This window comes from Leptodactylus fuscus, chromosome 1 (assembly GCF_031893055.1).
Source record: "Leptodactylus fuscus isolate aLepFus1 chromosome 1, aLepFus1.hap2, whole genome shotgun sequence".
Classification (NCBI taxonomy): Eukaryota; Metazoa; Chordata; class Amphibia; order Anura; family Leptodactylidae; genus Leptodactylus; species Leptodactylus fuscus.
Window position 1 is genome coordinate 107,284,278 of NC_134265.1, and position 18,579 is coordinate 107,302,856.

The 18,579-nt window shown below is 41.0% G+C and overlaps 1 protein-coding gene across 2 annotated transcripts in view; it reads left to right on the forward strand.

Moving 5' to 3' along the window:
• Window positions 1–18,579, forward strand: part of ARVCF (ARVCF delta catenin family member) — a 531,145-nt gene that overhangs the window by 441,825 nt on the left and 70,741 nt on the right. For both annotated transcript variants that reach the window (XM_075275546.1, XM_075275554.1), the window contains one exon: window positions 14,302–14,460. In XM_075275546.1, coding sequence (XP_075131647.1) covers window positions 14,302–14,460 — 159 coding nt within the window. The remainder of the gene's footprint in view (window positions 1–14,301; window positions 14,461–18,579) is intronic.

Below are 18,579 nucleotides of genomic sequence, written 5' to 3' on the forward strand. Positions count from 1 at the left end.
AACACCAGGACTCCAGTGCTGCAAGGCTGCAGTGCTAACCACTGAGCCACTGTGTGGCCCCAAAAACAAATTAACTTTTGACCCTTTTTTAAGAATTTTGCTGCAAACTAGTCATGTCATCTGGGTTTCTATAACATTAGAGGTCCTACACAATTCAGTTGTGAATGTTACCATGCCTGACATGGAGCTCTATTCAAGAGTCTGTGCAGCAGAAATTATAGGCAGGGTAATATTGCAAAATAGACAGCATCTTGTTTGAAAGACTTGTGTGAATCTTGAGTGAGAAAACACCACGATTTGTTTTTGGTATGTAAGCCATATATTTGAAAGTCTTTCTTTTCATTTTGTTGCTGAACCTCTTAGCATTCCCCTTATAGGCAGGGGCCCCACGGGACGGGAATGCTGCAATTTGCCCGCAGTGGAAATGCCAGGGGAAAAATCGCAGCGTTTTACAGTAAGGGCAAAGTGGATTGGGATTCTAGTGAATCCCATTCCCACTTTACGGTAAAAAAACGCGGTGCGTACACACTGCAATTTCCAAAACCGGTGCGAAATCGCAGCATGTCAGTTATACCAACTGAAACGCCGGTGGTTTCACCATAGGTATAATTGTAACAGAAGGTCCAAGGAGGAAAACTGTGTGAACTTTATGTCCAAAGCGCTGCAAGAAAAGTCGTGATGCGTTGCCGCCACGGTTTTTCCCTCAGCGCCTTTTTGCTGTGGGATGTCCCATGGGGCCTTAGCCTTAAAGTGCTTTTACCAGCACAGGAATGATGATAGTCTACGATTGCCATCTCCATTGAAATGTGTTATATTGTGTGCCTGTATTTTCTTTTACACCGATAGCCAGTATCCTAGGGGATATTTTGTATTTAGTTCTTTAAATAGAAATCCATATTTGATATGTACTGCTTGGCACTCTTATATAAAAGGTAAAGAGCACAGGTCATCCAGGCTTGTCTTTGCATGAGTTTTTCTTGCATATGTTTATCCAGCTGGGCATATGAACCTGTCAGTGACATATTTTATTAGGATACTTCATAATTGTTTTTATGCATATTCACTGTGTTACTGTAAGGTTCATTTCACTGCAGCTTAATATTTTATATATGTTTTCCTGGATATTGGATTTCTTCAGATTGGCAGATTCACAGTAAGGACTAGTTTACAGTGGGCACGGTTAGGCGTATTTTGGTCCTGAATTTGAGGCTGGAAGCCGCGTCAGAATAGGGCCAAAATGCGTCTGTCACGACTGTTGCGGCTTCCCGCTCCAGAGTAGGCCCAAATAAATGGGGCTAGTTTCGAGGGTGTTGCCGCAAGGCGGACTCTAGGGCTGAATACGCCTGAAGAAACGGCAGCTCACTTCTTTTTTCCGTGAACGGGAACATGCCGCTCACGGAAAAAAGTAAGCTAGCGTACATAGACCTCTATTGTGAGGGGGTGGATTCTGACTTGGATTCGGCGCCAAAATCCACCCCCTCTTGCCCTGTGTGAACGAGCCCTAAATACTGTTGATACATGAAAAAAGTGAGTGGGTCATCTATATATAATCTGGTAATGTACATGCTTGTTACCTTTATACAGACTATGTGTAAGTACAAGTATGCATAGCTTTGTTTCAGGGTTTATTCATTTAACATAAAAATATACTCGTTTCCGCCTTTATTATGAGAAATGTACTTTGCCTTGACATTAGTATGACTGGTTAAGCTTTTTATTGCTTGGAGGAAAGTCCCGTGTTTTTTACAATGTGTTTTGTAAATGCGGGGTAAATACCGAGCAGCAGTCTGTGCTCATTACAGAATTGTCCTGTACCTCTCCCCATTCCAGAAGTCCTCCTGTGGGATAGAAAATCTATATACTTATCCTGCAGTTATTACCAGACACGGTAGTTACATTATCCCTCAACATTGGGAATTGTTTCCTATCTACTCCAGGCACTGAGCAGTCCACAGCAGCTACATTGGCCAGGCCCTTCGTCCTACTAGTACTGTATATGTAGTGTTTGGACATGATCCAATAAGACTGGATCGAGATGAGCACATTTTTAATGAGGATTTATTGGAATCTTTGTTTAAGGCTTATAGTTCATAAGGTCTATAAAAATAGAGGAACAACAGAGAGCATAGCGTAGACATATTGTGCCTCTTTGACAACCTCTGCTGCTTACAGTACATATTATTACTATGAAGGTTCCAGCACACGGCATCTTTTTGTGTAATGCTAACCAAATGTGATTGTATAGATGGTAAATAATGAGGGAATCTATATTGAAGCCAGGCATAAACCGCAGCATTTTACAATCTCTGCAAAGTGGATGCGATTCTAGCGAATCCCATCCACACATTGCGGAAAAATACACGCAGTGGACATGCTGCGATTTCCAAAATCGTCACAGTTTTGAAAATTGCAGCATGCTGATTATACCTATGGAAACGCCAACGGTTTCCCTATAGATATAATGGAATCTGAAAGTCTGTGAAAAGCGCTGCAGGAAAAACCGTGATGTGTTTTTGTCATAGTTTTTCCTACATCCCTTTTTTGCTGCGGTCCCCTATGTTTAAAGGAGTTTTCTGACCTATAAATTCAGCTTTTGATGTGCACTATTTTGATTTTTTTTATGACTCTCATGGGTTTTTTGGAAAAATGTGTGTGTAATGGTGCAGGGGTACCGTGATTCTAGAAATGTATTGTAATTTATTTGAAATGTATGCCAGCTCCTAGCTTCAGCTCTGGTGCACGGATCCTTGTGTATAATGGTCTAATCTTCCCATGCATAACAATTAAATCTCCATATACAACATTGGTCTTATTAGATTCCCCACAGTGTGTTGAGGAAAGTCCTCAAACTTTCTCATTGGCGAAATGACAAAGTATAACACACAGGGTATGTTTAGGGGTACGGAGTCTCTACAATTCTGTATTACAGACCAGTTGACACTCAATACTCCTATAATAGAGCAAGCAATGGGGTAGGCTATGATTTTTATTTTTTTCAGTAATCTTACTGATGCTAAATTCTCTTTTGTTGTAAGTCTTTGTGCTTTGTGGCCCCAAAATTTGAACGGAAAAAGGAACTAGATTTCAGTGCCCTGGACAGGTTTCAATATTTTGGGGTTTTTTTTGTCTTGTGTGATGACATACAGCACATATAACATCACTACACCCCCACAAATGTGTTTCTACTGCCTCCTTAGGCAATATATACGGGCGCTGCACTCTTTGGCTAGTGACTACAGAGTCAGAACATTTTGACTTGTGTAATTCTCTTTAACCTACAGAAAGAAAGCAGTTCAGTGTGATTAAAATGAAGTTGTGGAGGTCTCCAGGATGTGAATAAAGTAATTTATAGAGCTCCGCATCTATCCATCTGCATAGAACATTTTGAAATAACCAGCTGAAGAGTGGTTTAGGGAAAATGCATAATTTTCAGTAATGGCTGCTGCTAAACCTCCCGCTCTAAAAATAGATTTTAACCTCATGCCACTTTCCCTTTCTTTATAGATGTTCTTCATCTGTGCTGTTAAAAGAGCCAAGAATGATGCATTGACAGGATGAGGCATTTTCATTCCTTTGTGCAGAAAAGGCTTTCATTTGAAATTTATGGGTCAGTGTTTGCAAACTAAACGCTCTTATTCAGACTGTGCAGAGAAAATGTCATGCTGCATTGGAAGGAGGGAGAAAAGTTTGTATGCACTGAAAGTGAGCAGATGAGAATCCTTGTTAAATTTCTTTATACAAATTGCTTTCTGCCAGAAGCGTGAGAAAACTAGCCCAACGTGTTGATCGACCACTTTAGCCGCAAACAAATAATATTCACATTCTCCTCTTGTTCAGTCTCAAGCACACTTTGTTTCACATGTAACAAGCAAGTGACTAAACGTGTGCGTGTCTATGGAACACTTGGCAACGTGTCATATGGCATGAATTCCTGAATATAAATGGCATCACTTTTTGTGTGGTCCCCTCCTCAATCTGATGAATCTCAGAGGTAAAGGCAATTTTTGTTACCGATGAATACCCTCGGCTCCGTCTCTGTTCACACCACATTGGTATTGCACCATTTTTGTATATGTTAGAACATCTCTGAATTTATATGGAAACCTATCCATAAACTTTTAATAGCCAACCTTTAGCTGAAAAGACATATGCCATAGGATCCCACAGTCTGCACTATAGTGAAAAGTGCAGTCACTGTGAATATGTGCATATTCCTACCAATGCAATTGTATGCCTAGAATTACATATGTCAAAGCATATATTCAGCAGGATTTATTTTCTGTAGCTTTCCACATGCTGTTAAATATTGGCACATGTATACAGTATATATTGCATTGTGTTGACAAGATTTTCAGAAAGTGTCTCTGTTTTCAACCTTTAGGCTAAGACCCCATGGGAAATCCCGCAACATTAAAGCGTTGCGGGTAAAACCTCAGCGGCAATGCATCACGGTTCTTCCCAAAGCACTTTAAGCAGAAAGTTCTCTGAGTTTTCCTCTGCGATCTTTCTGTTACAATTATATCTATGGGGAAACTGCTGGCATTTCCGTAGTTATAATTGACATGCTGCACAGTCTCTCTCTGTTCCATCCGAACAGGTCAAGCCTTTTTGTTTAATTCGTTGGGAGACTGAACTTGTGAGACTTATTTCTCTCCACAAATGGTATGAGGCCGCTGGCTTTGTCAAGAGGGTGTTGAAGGGTGCGGCACACTTGAAGACAGCTCTCAAAATCTCCCTCCGTTGGTACAGGACCTCTAATCAACTGGTACACATAGATCTCTCATATTCAAATCTGTGCTGGCGGGATTGTGGTCAATTAAGCATCCTCATGCACATGTGGTGGGACTGTCCTCCTGTTCTGGCCTTTTGGACTGCCACCTTTCAGTTTCTGTCCTCCTTGGCAGGTCTTGTCATCCCACCATCGCTAGGTCTGGCACTTTGCTTTCTGGACACTGATTCCCTCCCAAGTAGCATGTATATAGTGCTGGGTCAGGTTATATTAGCTGCCAGAGTCATGCTTGCACGCCAGTGGAAGTGTGTGCCCTGCTTGACAGTGGCGGAGCTCATCCAACATGTCAAATTAGCTTTTACTCTGGAAAGGATGCTGGCATCTAAGAACCATAAATACCCAAGCTTCTGGTCCAGATGGGCACTCTGATTTGACTATGTGGAGCGTGTTGGAGATCCTCCTTCTAGAGGCTTGACCATTTACCACCGTAACAATTATCTCCCCTGCAATTCGCTCTTGGTCGCACATTACAATTAGAACCTAAATATGATGATCACCCTATTACTACTGCATGAGTATTTATAGAGCCATGTACTGTTATAATGTTTTGTTTCTTTTTCCTTCCCTTTTCCCTCACTCCTACTCCCCTGTGTAAGTGCCTACTTCACATACTATACAATTGTCTGGCCGCTCACCTCTACTATTTCTCATTCAGGACTCATTGGGGCTGATAACTTGATTTTGTGAATTTGTGGCACTATACAGTCGAGTCATATATTTCCTTGCTACTGGTTCTTGTTTTCTCCGCTATGCAGTTATTGTAAAATTCTTTTTCTTGTTTTTTTCAATAAAAAACAAATTTAAAATAAAATGTAGCACAGTCTGCATTGTAGAGCAGAAGGAGCTGAGCAGACTGAGATAATGAATCTTCTTCCACAAAATGTATATAACCCGTCATTTATCCATTGCAATCCCTCTTTGTATGCTAAGAAGTCAAGGAGGCAGTTCTGTTAGTGATCGACAGCTATCTTTGTATGCACAATAATGGAGGAGAGGTTGTCAATCACTGATGGGACCACCTACTTCTTAGCTTAGAGAAAGCTGAGATTTCAATGGATAAAGGAAAAAATATGACAAATCTTTGTGGAGTTTGCCACTAAGGACACTTACACCTTATATTTGTCAGGTCGCTGGGGGGGCCATGAGGAGAACGGGCGACCAAAAGTCCATCTAAAGTTTCTTTGGGAATGGAGCACCAGTGTGCTTGGTGATCGACTCTTCATTCACTACTGTGGGGCTGCTGGGACTGTAATCTGTGGCAACACTGTGGCCTTAATGGCATAAAACTAAGCACGTCAGTACTTAGCGACTTTAATTTTTAATATGTAATATAATACAGAATTACACACACATATAAAATATATATAAATTACTTAATGTGGTGGAGCCAAATAACTTCCCTACTAATACATACTGTATATTCTTTTAACGGGAAATACCATTTGTTGGAATTTTGGGTCTCATGGGAGAGAAAAGAATTCAAGGAACTAGTGAGCTCCTTATAGAACTAAAGATTGTGTTACTCTGAACACATGTGAACTAATGGACCATGCTGTGATCTATTAACCATGTGGTGTTCTCATTGTAAGGCTGGGCTTCCGCGTTCCAGTTTTTTTTTTTTTTTTATGCAATTTTTGAAGCCAAAACTATTAGTTGATGTAAAAAAAAGAGGAGTCTTGCCTGTCCTTTATATGTTCTCTTCCTTTCTAGCTTTGACTTCAATAACTGCAAGTAAAAAACTGAACATTTCTGCAACTAGCCGGACTTGTACCACATAGCAATGGCTCACATCTTCATGAATTTGCTGCAGTCTTTTCTGGTTTTTGGAGGTTTTTTTTTTTTTTGTAAAATATAAGAAACTTTGTAAGATATCCTATAACATGTATTCACTGTACTTATTAGGCTCTTTTCCTTCACCTTGCCACATGCATATTCAGATCAAATTCAAATAATTCAGATCATATTCAAATCCCTACATTGGTGTCTCTACGTAGAAAAAAAGGTTAAAGTTGCTGCTCCTAGAGATCTATGAGGAGGAAAATGGGAGGATGAGAAGAGAGCAACTTCAGAGAAATGGACAACAACACTGTTTCTGCTTTTACGGTCTCCCCCAGTGCTTGATTCGCGGCTACACTGCTTGGTATTGATATATAATGTCCTCCATGCTGTTGCTGCAGAGAGATAGGGGTGGTAGGATCTCCTATTCTCTGTGTATGAAAGACATGATAGCAGCTAGTTTCCACCCTCTCTGGCGCTTGGCTCAGGTAACACTGACACAGCATACAAAGAGGAAATAATGGTGAAAAGTACAGGATGCAATTTAGAGAATGGTTAGAAATTATTCTGTTTGCACTTGCTGTACATGATGTCTTACGCTTACAATTCACACTAGCGTTCGGCTTTCTGTTCCTTGTTAAAGGAATCTCCGTCATGCCCAACTATTTGAAACTCCTTTTTAGACTTACAGCTCTAGGTTGCTTTAAAAAAAACAAAAAAACAAAAAAAAAACAGCGAAAAGCAAACTGTTTGTTTTTGTTGAGTTTTTGCTGCGTTTCTCCTTCCCCTATTGAATGTACAGGGAAACCGGTAGGGTTTCCGCAGCTGAAAATGCAGCCTTTCTGCAGCTCTTTTTTTACACTGTAAGGGGGCATTCACACTGAGTAACGCCGGGCGTGTATCACAGCCATACACGCCGGCGCTACGGCAGACTGCCGAACACTTCCCATTCACTTCAATGGGAGCGCTCGTAACAGCGGCGTTTACGAGCGCTCCCATTGAAGTGAATGGGAAGTGTTCGGCAGTCTGCCGTAGCGCCGGCGTGTACGGCTGTAATACACGCCCGGCATTACTCAGTGTGAATGCCCCCTAAGGTGCCATTCCCACGGAGTAACGCGCTGTGAGAGAACTAATTAGCATACCGGTACAAACCAGTATTTTGAACAAACGGCGCGGTGGAGATCACTTCCAAAGGTAGGAGACGAATAGCCTTTCTAAAGGCTATTTCGACGTGTTACCTAGAAAAAAAAGTTTTTTAATGGTAGAATCCCTTTAAGACTTCATTGTTATGGGGTATAGAAAGGAACTTTTGATCCCCTGATCTCATGATCACTGGGGATCTCAGTGGTCAGACACTTGTGGATGGAGTATAAATCTCTTTGTGGTTGAAAGCTCCGGAGTAGGCCCAAATGAATGGGCTTAGTCCGGAGGGTGCTGTCGCGAGGTGGATGCCGCGGTTGAATCAGCCTAAAGAAAGGGCAGCTCGTTTGTTTTTTCCGTGAGTGGGAACAAACCGCTCACGGGAAAAAAAATAGACCTCTATTGTGAGGGGGCCAACTTTGAGGTGGATTTGGTGTCACAATCTGTCCCCTCTTGCCCCGTGTGAACGAGCCCTTAGACGTTATTAGGAATTCTGGTCGAGTGGATTATGCTCTCACCTGCTGTCATACTATGGGTATGTGCTAGCTTGCATATGCAAAACATAAGGTTTTTGTTTTGTTTTGTTTTCTGAACCAGGAGATCTGGTTTGGATTTGCTTTCAGTTCTTTATTCTATCTGTATTCAAAATGATTGAACAAACATATCAGCGTCCCGATTTTGGGTTCTTCAAAAAGTTATTTTTTATTTTAATACAAAACAGGTGGCAGTGTGTATGATGACCTACAATCTTTATTTGGGTACAAATTGGATTACCTGGGATGACACTTATGGTATCTGAGGATATTCTGAATGGTTGGTTGTCCCTGTGGATGTGAATATAAGGAGGTTTTGTTAGGTGACACACATATTACTTTGTCTTTGGGCACATTTGGTGATTTTGGTGAACATGGTTTGGAGTTTCTAAGGCTTTTTGCCCTTCCACTATTATTTCTAACTCTCCTATGCATCTGGATAGGACCCAGAGTATAGCAAACTGTTATTTTATCCTGGAAAATAAATAGGTACTGCTCCGTTTCTTCATGTGTTCCTATACTAGTCAATGGGATTTATCTATCATAAAATAAATCAGAAGACTACTATTCTGTCCTGTAGAGTTACAATGCAACAAGATACAAAACTGAATACAAGCTTCTAATTTCAAAAAGTGAGACCAATTGGAGCTATATCCATACCTGCTGTGTATAAAAGACCCTTGTTTATGGCTAAATAATTTACAGCTACTGTATGTTAGTATACAGAAATATGAAATACGAATGATCTAATGTTGTCACTTTTTCTGTCTTCATGCTTTCTTCTTGTGTATGGAAGAGGAATGTGGCTCTTGCTTTGTACGTTATTGGCTTCACTAATTAAGACTTCAGGCTCCTAATACTCGTCTGCATCTATAATCAAGCCTTTAAATAGCAAATGTATTCTGATTAATGGTATGCTTGTGAGTGATGTGTAACAGAGGCACGCAGGCTCCATACCACTTACTGTTTCCCCAATATTCTGCCATCAGTGCTTTTTTTTTACTGTCAAGCTGTTACAAATCATTAAAAGGGATTACCAGGGGAATAAAATATACTTAAAACATAGGGGCACTAACAACAAAATGTTTCTCATTCCCCTACACTATGGTCCAGTCACTGCTCAGGTTCCCTACCATGGTGGGTGGTTTTGTAGTTTGAATAAGATGAGAGTAACATTGTAGCCTGTTGTTTAAGTCGGCCTATTAGAGGAGGCTTTGGGGGATTATAATCATTGGCCAGGGGAATAAAATGGTAGAAGATATTGACAGGCCTGTGCTTGGTTGCTCTACAGAGCAACCAAGTGCATAAAAGCATAACTCCAATATCAGAGGGACATATAGATGTTGTAAATGTCTTTTAATTTGCACTCCTGAGCAGTAAATAAAAATACATTGCTTTATTAAAATGCACAGTACTGGATACCATAGCCACTGCTGATGCTATTGTTGGATCTTTTCGCTATATAGCTTTCAGCAGTGTCACATACAGCATAGTGCCCAGTGGTGTGGTAAACCTAGTGGTGGTGCGTAGGGGATGTCAGGATAGGCTGAGGGTGGCAGGTACTTTAACTGGGTGTCGGTTGAAGCAGGAGGAGTAGTGTTCCCTCAACCAGGAGTGTTATGTGGGGTTTTGGGTGGTGGTCACTGTATCTGATTGATGGAGGAGCCTGGGGGTGGTGGAACTATAGCAGGATTGTCAGAACAGACTGGACAGGTGATAGGTGCTAAACTAGGGTAGTCCGGGAAGCCTATACTGTCATTGTCTACAGGTTGTTGAGGGAGGTGGACATAGTACTTGGCTGTTGAAGGAGCCTAAGGTGGTTTGGGGCACTTTACAGTGGTTTTCAAGGTATCCTAGAATGATGGGGGTATCAGGATATCACAGGAGTGATGGACATTGTATCAGGGGTGTGGAGGGACTACAGGGCTGACAGGTATTTTCTTCTGGGGCTGTTGGGGGAATATGGTTCTGGCTATTGCCACACACGGGGTGTCAGTGGAGCAGTATACTGTTTGGCATTGTATGGAGAACCTGATGGGATGGTAGGCAGCTGGTGCAATACCTGTGCTGCATGGGGGAGTTTGGGGGTTATCGGCACGGAGTTGGATTGTGTAGGAGTCTGGTGTGGTGGCTGTTGGATGTGAACATTGCATTAGGGGTAGCTTGGGGGGGGATCTCATCAACGTAGTGTCCCTAACAAAAACAGAAAAGCCGCTCCTGCTGTTGCGTTGCCCTCAGTGTGTACCAGTGCAGTACCCGGCACTACCACAAAATGTACTTTATAGTGCACAGTCAAAGATTCCCCTCACAATCATTCACTTCCACCTTTCTTCAATGGGACAGATAATGAAAGCCTTTGCTGTCACTATTGGTGACAGTGTGTGCTATACAGTACTGTATGTCATATCACCTATAGTACTGTACTGTATAGTAAGCTGTTGTACAATTTGAAGGAGTCCCCTCATTTTAACTACCCCCCTTCTGCTTTTCTGGGTAACTCATCAGGCCATTTAGGTTGGCAATGACTCCATCTGTGTAAGACCCTTTTCCCTGCCCATATAAGAGCATTTTATCGTTGGCAAATTGGGGTGTAAATTTATTGGTGCTAATCAGTACCAGCCGCTTGGCCTGAAGCCTCTAAATCATCCCTGCCATGTCTGAGCAAATGCCTGCTGAATATGGAGCGTGACAAATCTTATGCATGAATGTTACAATCAGGAGGCAGAGGGGAAAGTGCTCATCACACTTATATGTGAAAATATTCTCTCATCCGGATCCTGGCAGTAAATGCTAATCTCCTAGCCTAAGTAGAAGCATCTTTACTGGTACTCCGGGCCACCTGCGTGTTAGTCTGTAGTGTGTGAAGGTCAGTAAGCTGTTCACCATGAATTATTCTGTATTGTACTACTAGTGTTATATAGCCGAGTAACATTTCATAGTATTGGCTTGTCTTGTGCAAACATGGACGTCTTTGTGGTTCCAATGCCCTTTTTTTTTTCCTTCATAAATCTGTGTTGTGCCATTTCTCTATATTATGCCATCTAAAGTTTTGAAAAACAATTCAGAGGGTTATTGCCTTCCTAGTTGTCAGTATCAGGTGGTAGGGACATGCCCCCCAAATGGTGGTGCCTAATTGTCAACTTATTCATATTTTTCTAGTACAAAGAACAGAAATGGCGCAAGTCAAAGTTCTAGATCATCAGCAGATTGGCTAAAACATGTGCAATGTATAGGTCACTAGACTGTATACAGTAGCTGCACAATTTTACTAAGGAGGAAGTGAAGAATAACTATTATCATTTTAATGGCAGTTAACAAAATTCAGCGAGTTAACCTTTATCCTTTTAACAGACACTGCAAAATAATTGTAGCCCTACTAGTGAATCATCAACCATGTACAGTGGGGCAAAAAAGTATTTAGTCAGTCACCAATAGTGCAAGTTCCACCACTTAAAAAGATGAGAGGCGTCTGTAATTTACATCATAGGTAGACCTCAACTATGAGAGACAAAATGAGAAAACAAATCCAGAAAATCACATTGTCTGATTTTGTAAGAATTTATTTGCAAATTATGGTGGAAAATAAGTATTTGGTCACCTACAAACAATCAAGATTTCTGGCTCTCACAGACCTGTAACTTCTTCTTTAAGAGTCTCCTCTTTCCTCCACTCATTACCTGTAGTAATGGCACCTGTTTAAACTTGTTATCAGTATAAAAAGACACCTGTGCACACCCTCAAACAGTCAGACTCCAAACTCCACTATGGTGAAGACCAAAGAGCTGTCAAAGGACACCAGAAACAAAATTGTAGCCCTGCACCAGGCTGGGAAGACTGAATCTGCAAAAGGCAACCAGCTTGGATTGAAGAAATCAACTGTGGGAGCAATAATTAGAAAATGGAAGACATACAAGACCACTGATAATCTCCCTCGATCTGGGGCTCCACGCAAAATCTCACCCCGTGGGGTCAAAATGATCACAAGAACGGTGAGCAAAAATCCCAGAACCACGCAGGGGGGACCTAGTGAATGAACTGCAGAGAGCTGGGACCAATGTAACAAAGGCTACCATCAGTAACACACTACGCCGCCAGGGACTCAGATCCTGCAGTGCCAGACGTGTCCCACTGCTTAAGCCAGTACATGTCCGGGCCCGTCTGAAGTTTGCTAGAGAGCATTTGGATGATCCAGAAGAGCATTGGGAGAATGTCCTATGGTCTGATGAAACCAAACTGGAACTGTTTGGTAGAAACACAACTTTTCGTGTTTGGAGGAAAAAGAATACTGAGTTGCATCCATCAAACACCATACCTACTGTAAAGCATGGGGGGTAGAAACATCATGCTTTGGGGCTGTTTCTCTGCAAAGGGGCCAGGACGACTGATCCGGGTACATGAAAGAATGAATGGGGCCATGTATCGTGAGATTTTGAGTGCAAACCTCCTTCCATCAGCAAGGGCATTGAAGATGAAACGTGGCTGGGTCTTTCAACATGACAATGATCCAAAGCACACCACCAGGGCAACGAAGGAGCGGCTTTGTAAGAAGCATTTCAAGGTCCTGGAGTGGCCTAGCCAGTCTCCAGATCTCAACCCTATAGAAAACCTTTGGAGGGAGTTGAAAGTCCGTGTTGCCAAGCGACAGCCCCAAAACATCACTGCTCTAGAGGAGATCTGCATGGAGGAATGGGCCAACATACCAACAACAGTGTGTGCCAACCTTGTGAAGACTTACAGAAAACGTTTGACCTCTGTCATTGCCAACAAAGGATATATAACAAAGTATTGAGATGAAATTTTGTTACTGACCAAATACTTATTTTCCACCATAATTTGCAAATAAATTCTTACAAGATCAGACAATGTGATTTTTCTGGATTTGTTTTCTCATTTTGTCTCTCATAGTTGAGGTCTACCTATGATGTAAATTACAGACGCCTCTCATCTTTTTAAGTGGTGGAACTTGCACTATTGGTGACTGACTAAATACTTTTTTGCCCCACTTTAAGTTATAGCCAGATACAACAGAACAGGAGAAGAATATTCTTGCACAGTGCTCCCCATTCTGACTTGTACCCCATCTATGAATAGGACATATGGGCAGTGGTTGTATATATGACACAACCTATTTAAACAGTTTCTCCCTCCTTTGACTATCATCAAAGTAATAAAAATGTAACTCTATAGCGGTCATTACTGGAATACTTTTAACCCATTGTGTTGTGCTGCTGCACAAAGCCACGCCAAAATCCATTTCATGATAATGAAGTTTTGTGTAACATTAACATGCCCTTTCATCTTTAGTGGCCTCCACAGACTCCGAGGCTAAAGCATTCGCCATGTTTTTTTAAATGGGAAAAAAACAAATTGTGAAAGAAGATTTCAGCAGTCTGAGTAACATTCATGTAACATCGGTCACTGCTATTGCTATCACCTTCCATTTACTTTATTGAAACCTGCGCTATTTTTGAGCTGGCAAAATCTGAGGACTTGGCATTGTAGTAAACAAGAGGCTGCATTCCCATGTTCTTACGTAACTTATTATCGCTGATAACATGCAGCGTTTCAGATTCCAACACGTACCTCACTAGAAATAACTTCCCAGGGACACTTAGCGATAGTATTTATTTAATTTTTTTTCAGCATTGAATTTGCCATTTACTATTTAATTAGTGTTATTACATCAGTTTCGTGTAGAGCTTATATATGCTTCCCTGTCTGTATGTTACAAAGCCGTATATATCTTTTTTTATGTAATGGTCATACATAGAAAGGATCTTCTACTCTTGATCATTGTCATGGAAACTTAATTCAGTATATCTAACACTGTCGCCCTTGAGTTTTTATCTCTTGCATGCAATATTAAAAAGTAATATGACCATCTGAACAGAACAGACATGTAAACAGATTAAATTGGTGCACAGGTAATTTATTTTTGACTGTATGTTAGATATTTATTATGTGCTGCATTGTTTGCCAAATGATTCATTGTTTTCAATCCATAGTCTCTGTTTATGATTTTAAAAAAATAGCCCTTGTAACATAAAAATGTTCTGCCTGCAGGAGCAAAGTCCCAGTAACCAGACGTCAATCGCCATGATGCAGGAACCTCCGGAGATGCTGGAAGAGACAGTTACTGTAGAGGAAGATCCTGGAACTCCCACCTCCCATGTGTCCATTGTCACATCAGAGGATGGAACTACGAGAAGGACAGAAACCAAGGTATGTCTAGTCATTCTAACTATGCAGCCAATACAGCGGAAGGAAATTTTTTACACGTTTTTTTGTTTGTTTTATACTGTATGCATTATTAAAATATGTATACATTGTTTCTTTTTTTCTTTCTTTTCCTTTCTCATATGTGGCTCTCTCCTATATAGCGCTCGCTCTCTCTCTCTCTCTCATAATATATATATATATATATATATATATATATATATATATATATATATATATATATATATATATATATATATATATGTGTGTGTGTACTTTTATGGTGTATCTTTCAGCCCAGAATCTTCCACTTTGTCTATGAACCATTGTCTCGAGTGAAAAATAATTATTCATTGGAGTGATTGGGCCTTCAAATTTCTCCCGCTCTTGTGTGCTGGAAGATGAAGCTTTTCTCAGCAGACTCTTACAGTTTTGTCTTCAACCTAGTAATTTTAAATCTGCAGATAGAGCAAGAAAACTCCCCTTATGTATTCCAAACACAAAGGGGAGTTTAGCCTTTCCTTGTATCCTCATGCGGTATCAGTGCTGGGAATCAAACATTTTGCATGATAATCCAGTGAAGGTCACCTTGAAGATGTTTTAGATGGTAGAAATGTGCAAGCACATCTAATAAGACCAGAGAGTACATGGTTCTGATAAATTCCCTAGGAACAGTTTTGTTTTTTGGTTCACAGGCATAATATTCTTGCCTGCTCTTTTAGCTGCAAGCATTATTATCAGTATGAATTGGAATGTATTTTGTATCAAAGCATGTTTCACAAAATCCATAATTTATAGATTCATCTTGGCCAAGCAAGCCTTGCGACTGTACAGGTGCATGAAATTGGTATCCAACTTTTCAGATGTAGGTCACAGATTTGTGATTTAAATGGTAGTATATAAAGAGCAGCATGACAGTGTGACTGTATGGTATTAAATAAATAATATAAAATAAGCAAGCGGTGCAATGAGCTGTTATCAGACTTTACAGTCTTAACATGCTCCAGGTTAATCTTGTAGATCTTGTAGAACACTGTGCTTATGACAACCTTCTATAGCCCCATAATGCTGCATATTGTACTTGGTTCTCCTTTGAATTTTGCAAGTTGTAACTACTTCTACTTTATGAGACTCCATCTTAAAATTTTCTGATCCTGTATAGTGAGGGCTGTCTAAGGTTTCTTCATCAAAATAGTCTGTCATTCAATCCATTATATATCATAGGAAGCTTCTATCATGATCTGAAGATGCAGTAGCTTTTACCCGAAGAATGCATCCTTTGTTATTAGCAGTAGTTTGGCATAGGTATGCAATACAGTATTTGGTTTCATGACGGATTAGCTGATGGCAATAGATTTGAAGTTCTGCACAAGACATTAAGACATAGCGGTAGTTTTGGCAATGCCTCACAGCTTGAATATGGGCAGTGCTGCACGGCCTGTCATCTACTAGCAGCTTTCGGGACCCAGAGGCTGCCAGGACAGATGATCTGTTCAGGGTCCAGGTGTTGAGACTCCTGTGGATAGGTCATCAGTATGAAAATCAGATGAGGGTCTGGAGAGCCCCATATAGCAGGCCCGGCGAAAAAGTGCTGCAGGAAAAGACGTGGCACCGCAATGGAAACACATCACAGTTTTCTGCTTCAATTATACCTGTAGGGAAAATGCCAGCATTTACATAGATATAATTGATAGGCAGCGATTACAAAAAATGCAAAGGTTTTGGAAATCACAGCATTTCCGCTGCATGTTTATTTTCTGCACTGTGGATGGGATTCACTTGAATCCCTGCCTCTGTACATACAGGAGATGCCTGAAAATGTGCCTGGTGATCCACTGGTGGTGGATGCGCCAGTGACTGACTAGACATCTCCAGGTGTTTCCTCTGTGTCATGAGACTCCGCGAAAGACCAATGTGGGGCACATGCAGTACCAGAACCATATGGTCACAGAATGGGGTCCTAACATAACATAATAGAAATCCTAAACCCTGTTAGAGAACATTCTCACTAACATTGTGGACATCTATTGCTAACATCCATTATAGGGTGAGAGCAATGGACTTTAACAGCGGTAGCCCCCTCCGCCAGTGTCCTTTGCCATTTGTTTAATGTAAATGGCAAGACATTCTTCAGTCAAATTTGTTTACTTATGTCAGAAAACTAAAAAAAGAAGAAAGCTTCCTTTAAATTTTTCTTTTTAACTAGAAGGAATACAGATGAACACCAGATGGAGGGGAGCTCATTCTGCATTATAAGGTTAATGTCCGTTAGTATCATCTTGTGGTAAATGAGAGATGAACTAATGTCCATCTCTCATTCTTCATAGGATAAGAACAATGGACATTAACCCTAAAATATAGTATGAATATACCTATTTGTATACGGGCACTGATCATGAGCATTGTCGCTTGGTCTCCACTGTATAATACAGCAGCAGCCATTCAGCTCCTGAGTGGCTGATGTATGTAAATACCCAACAGGAGAGGGTTAATATAGATAAACATTTATACATTTTTTTAAAATCTAAAATTATTTTAATTTTTTTGTAATAAAAAGTGGATTTAAAAATGGTTCATTTTCTGTTACACATACCCTTTTAAAGGGGCTCTATTACTGGGAAAAGTCATTTTTAACTAATCACACCCTAGCATAGCCTTTAAAAAGTCTATTCCACACTTACTTTTAGTATGTAGATTGCCTCAGTGGTTTTTGAATAAGTCAGTTTTTATTCATATGCTAATGAGCTTCCAGCCAGCACAGGAAGTTCCCAGCAGCACTCATCCCTACTATTATCTCCTATGTGTGTGTGCAAACAGGAAGCTGAGTCATCAGCAGCAGCCAGTGCATATACTCCCGTAGGAAACAATAACAAAGGGAGCGCATGATGCATCGTGCACCAGTCTAATTAGCATATGAATAAAAACAGACTTGTTCAAAAACCACTGAGGCAATCTACTGTATGTAATAAAGGTAGGTGTGGAATAGCCTTACTAAAGACTATGCAAGGATGTGATTAGTTAAAAATCACTTTTTCCAGTGATAGAGCCCCTTTAAGGTTTCTGTATTAAAAAGTGAGGGGAATTGTGAAATGTTCTACCAAATAAATTGCTTGCAGTATGTAATGTGTGGGGTCGAATTTAGCATCAAAGATAGCTGCTTCCTGGACTTTATAGAAGTGCATTTGGTGGTGAGTGCCAAAAAAACAACATCACAACTAGTGACGATTCAAAGAAAATTCAGCTTTGAAAAGGGTGCATAAGTTTTCATGAAAAGTTGAAATAACTGCAGGGTCTTGTCGGACTTTCTATTCTGTGACTGTATAAGCCTTCATACATGGTGTGCTGTATGTTTTTCTGCTGCTGTTATTCCTATAATGGCTGCAGCACATTTTACATTTGTTTGTTCGGTTGTGGGCATGTACAATAAAGAGCAGTCTACCCCCTTTCCCTATCCATTATTACTACTACATTTATTTACATGTAGTTCTACTAGGAGTTACTGTAGAATATCAAACAGAAGTACACTTAGTTCAGAAAAGCCCAAGTGAGATCCAGGATACACTGAACATAGGCAGAAATGTATTGCATACCTCCCGACTTTTGAAAAGTAGAAAGAGGGACAAAATGTGCGGCGTGCAAATTTGTCTCCGCCCATTCTCATTCATTATTCATGTGATCGTGTGGCAGATCAGGCCACGCAGACATAAGGAGCGGTGCCTCCTGTATCCTTCTTACATCGCCTACAATTGATGTGGCAGGAGGACACAGGCGGACACCGGAGGCAGAGCAGGTCGCACAGACATCGGGAGCGGTGCTCTCCAATAGGTAAAGTGAAGTGCGTTCCATGGCCTGGCCCGATCTCCCCAGGAGCTTCATTATAAATGCACGCCTGCCGGCAGTGTCGGCGGGCCGGACAGAAGTGCTTAGCGGGCCGCAGTTTGAGGACTCCTGGCCTATGTATTCAGTGTCCGTAGGATGCCGATGAGTTGAAATCGGGACATACCTCCTGCCGACCGGGACCGCGGGACAGGACACCGAAATCGTGAGTGTCCCACGGAAATCGGGACGGTTGGAAGGTATGTATTGCATTCAGAGGGTTTTCCTCTGCGGGCTTTCTGCCCCATT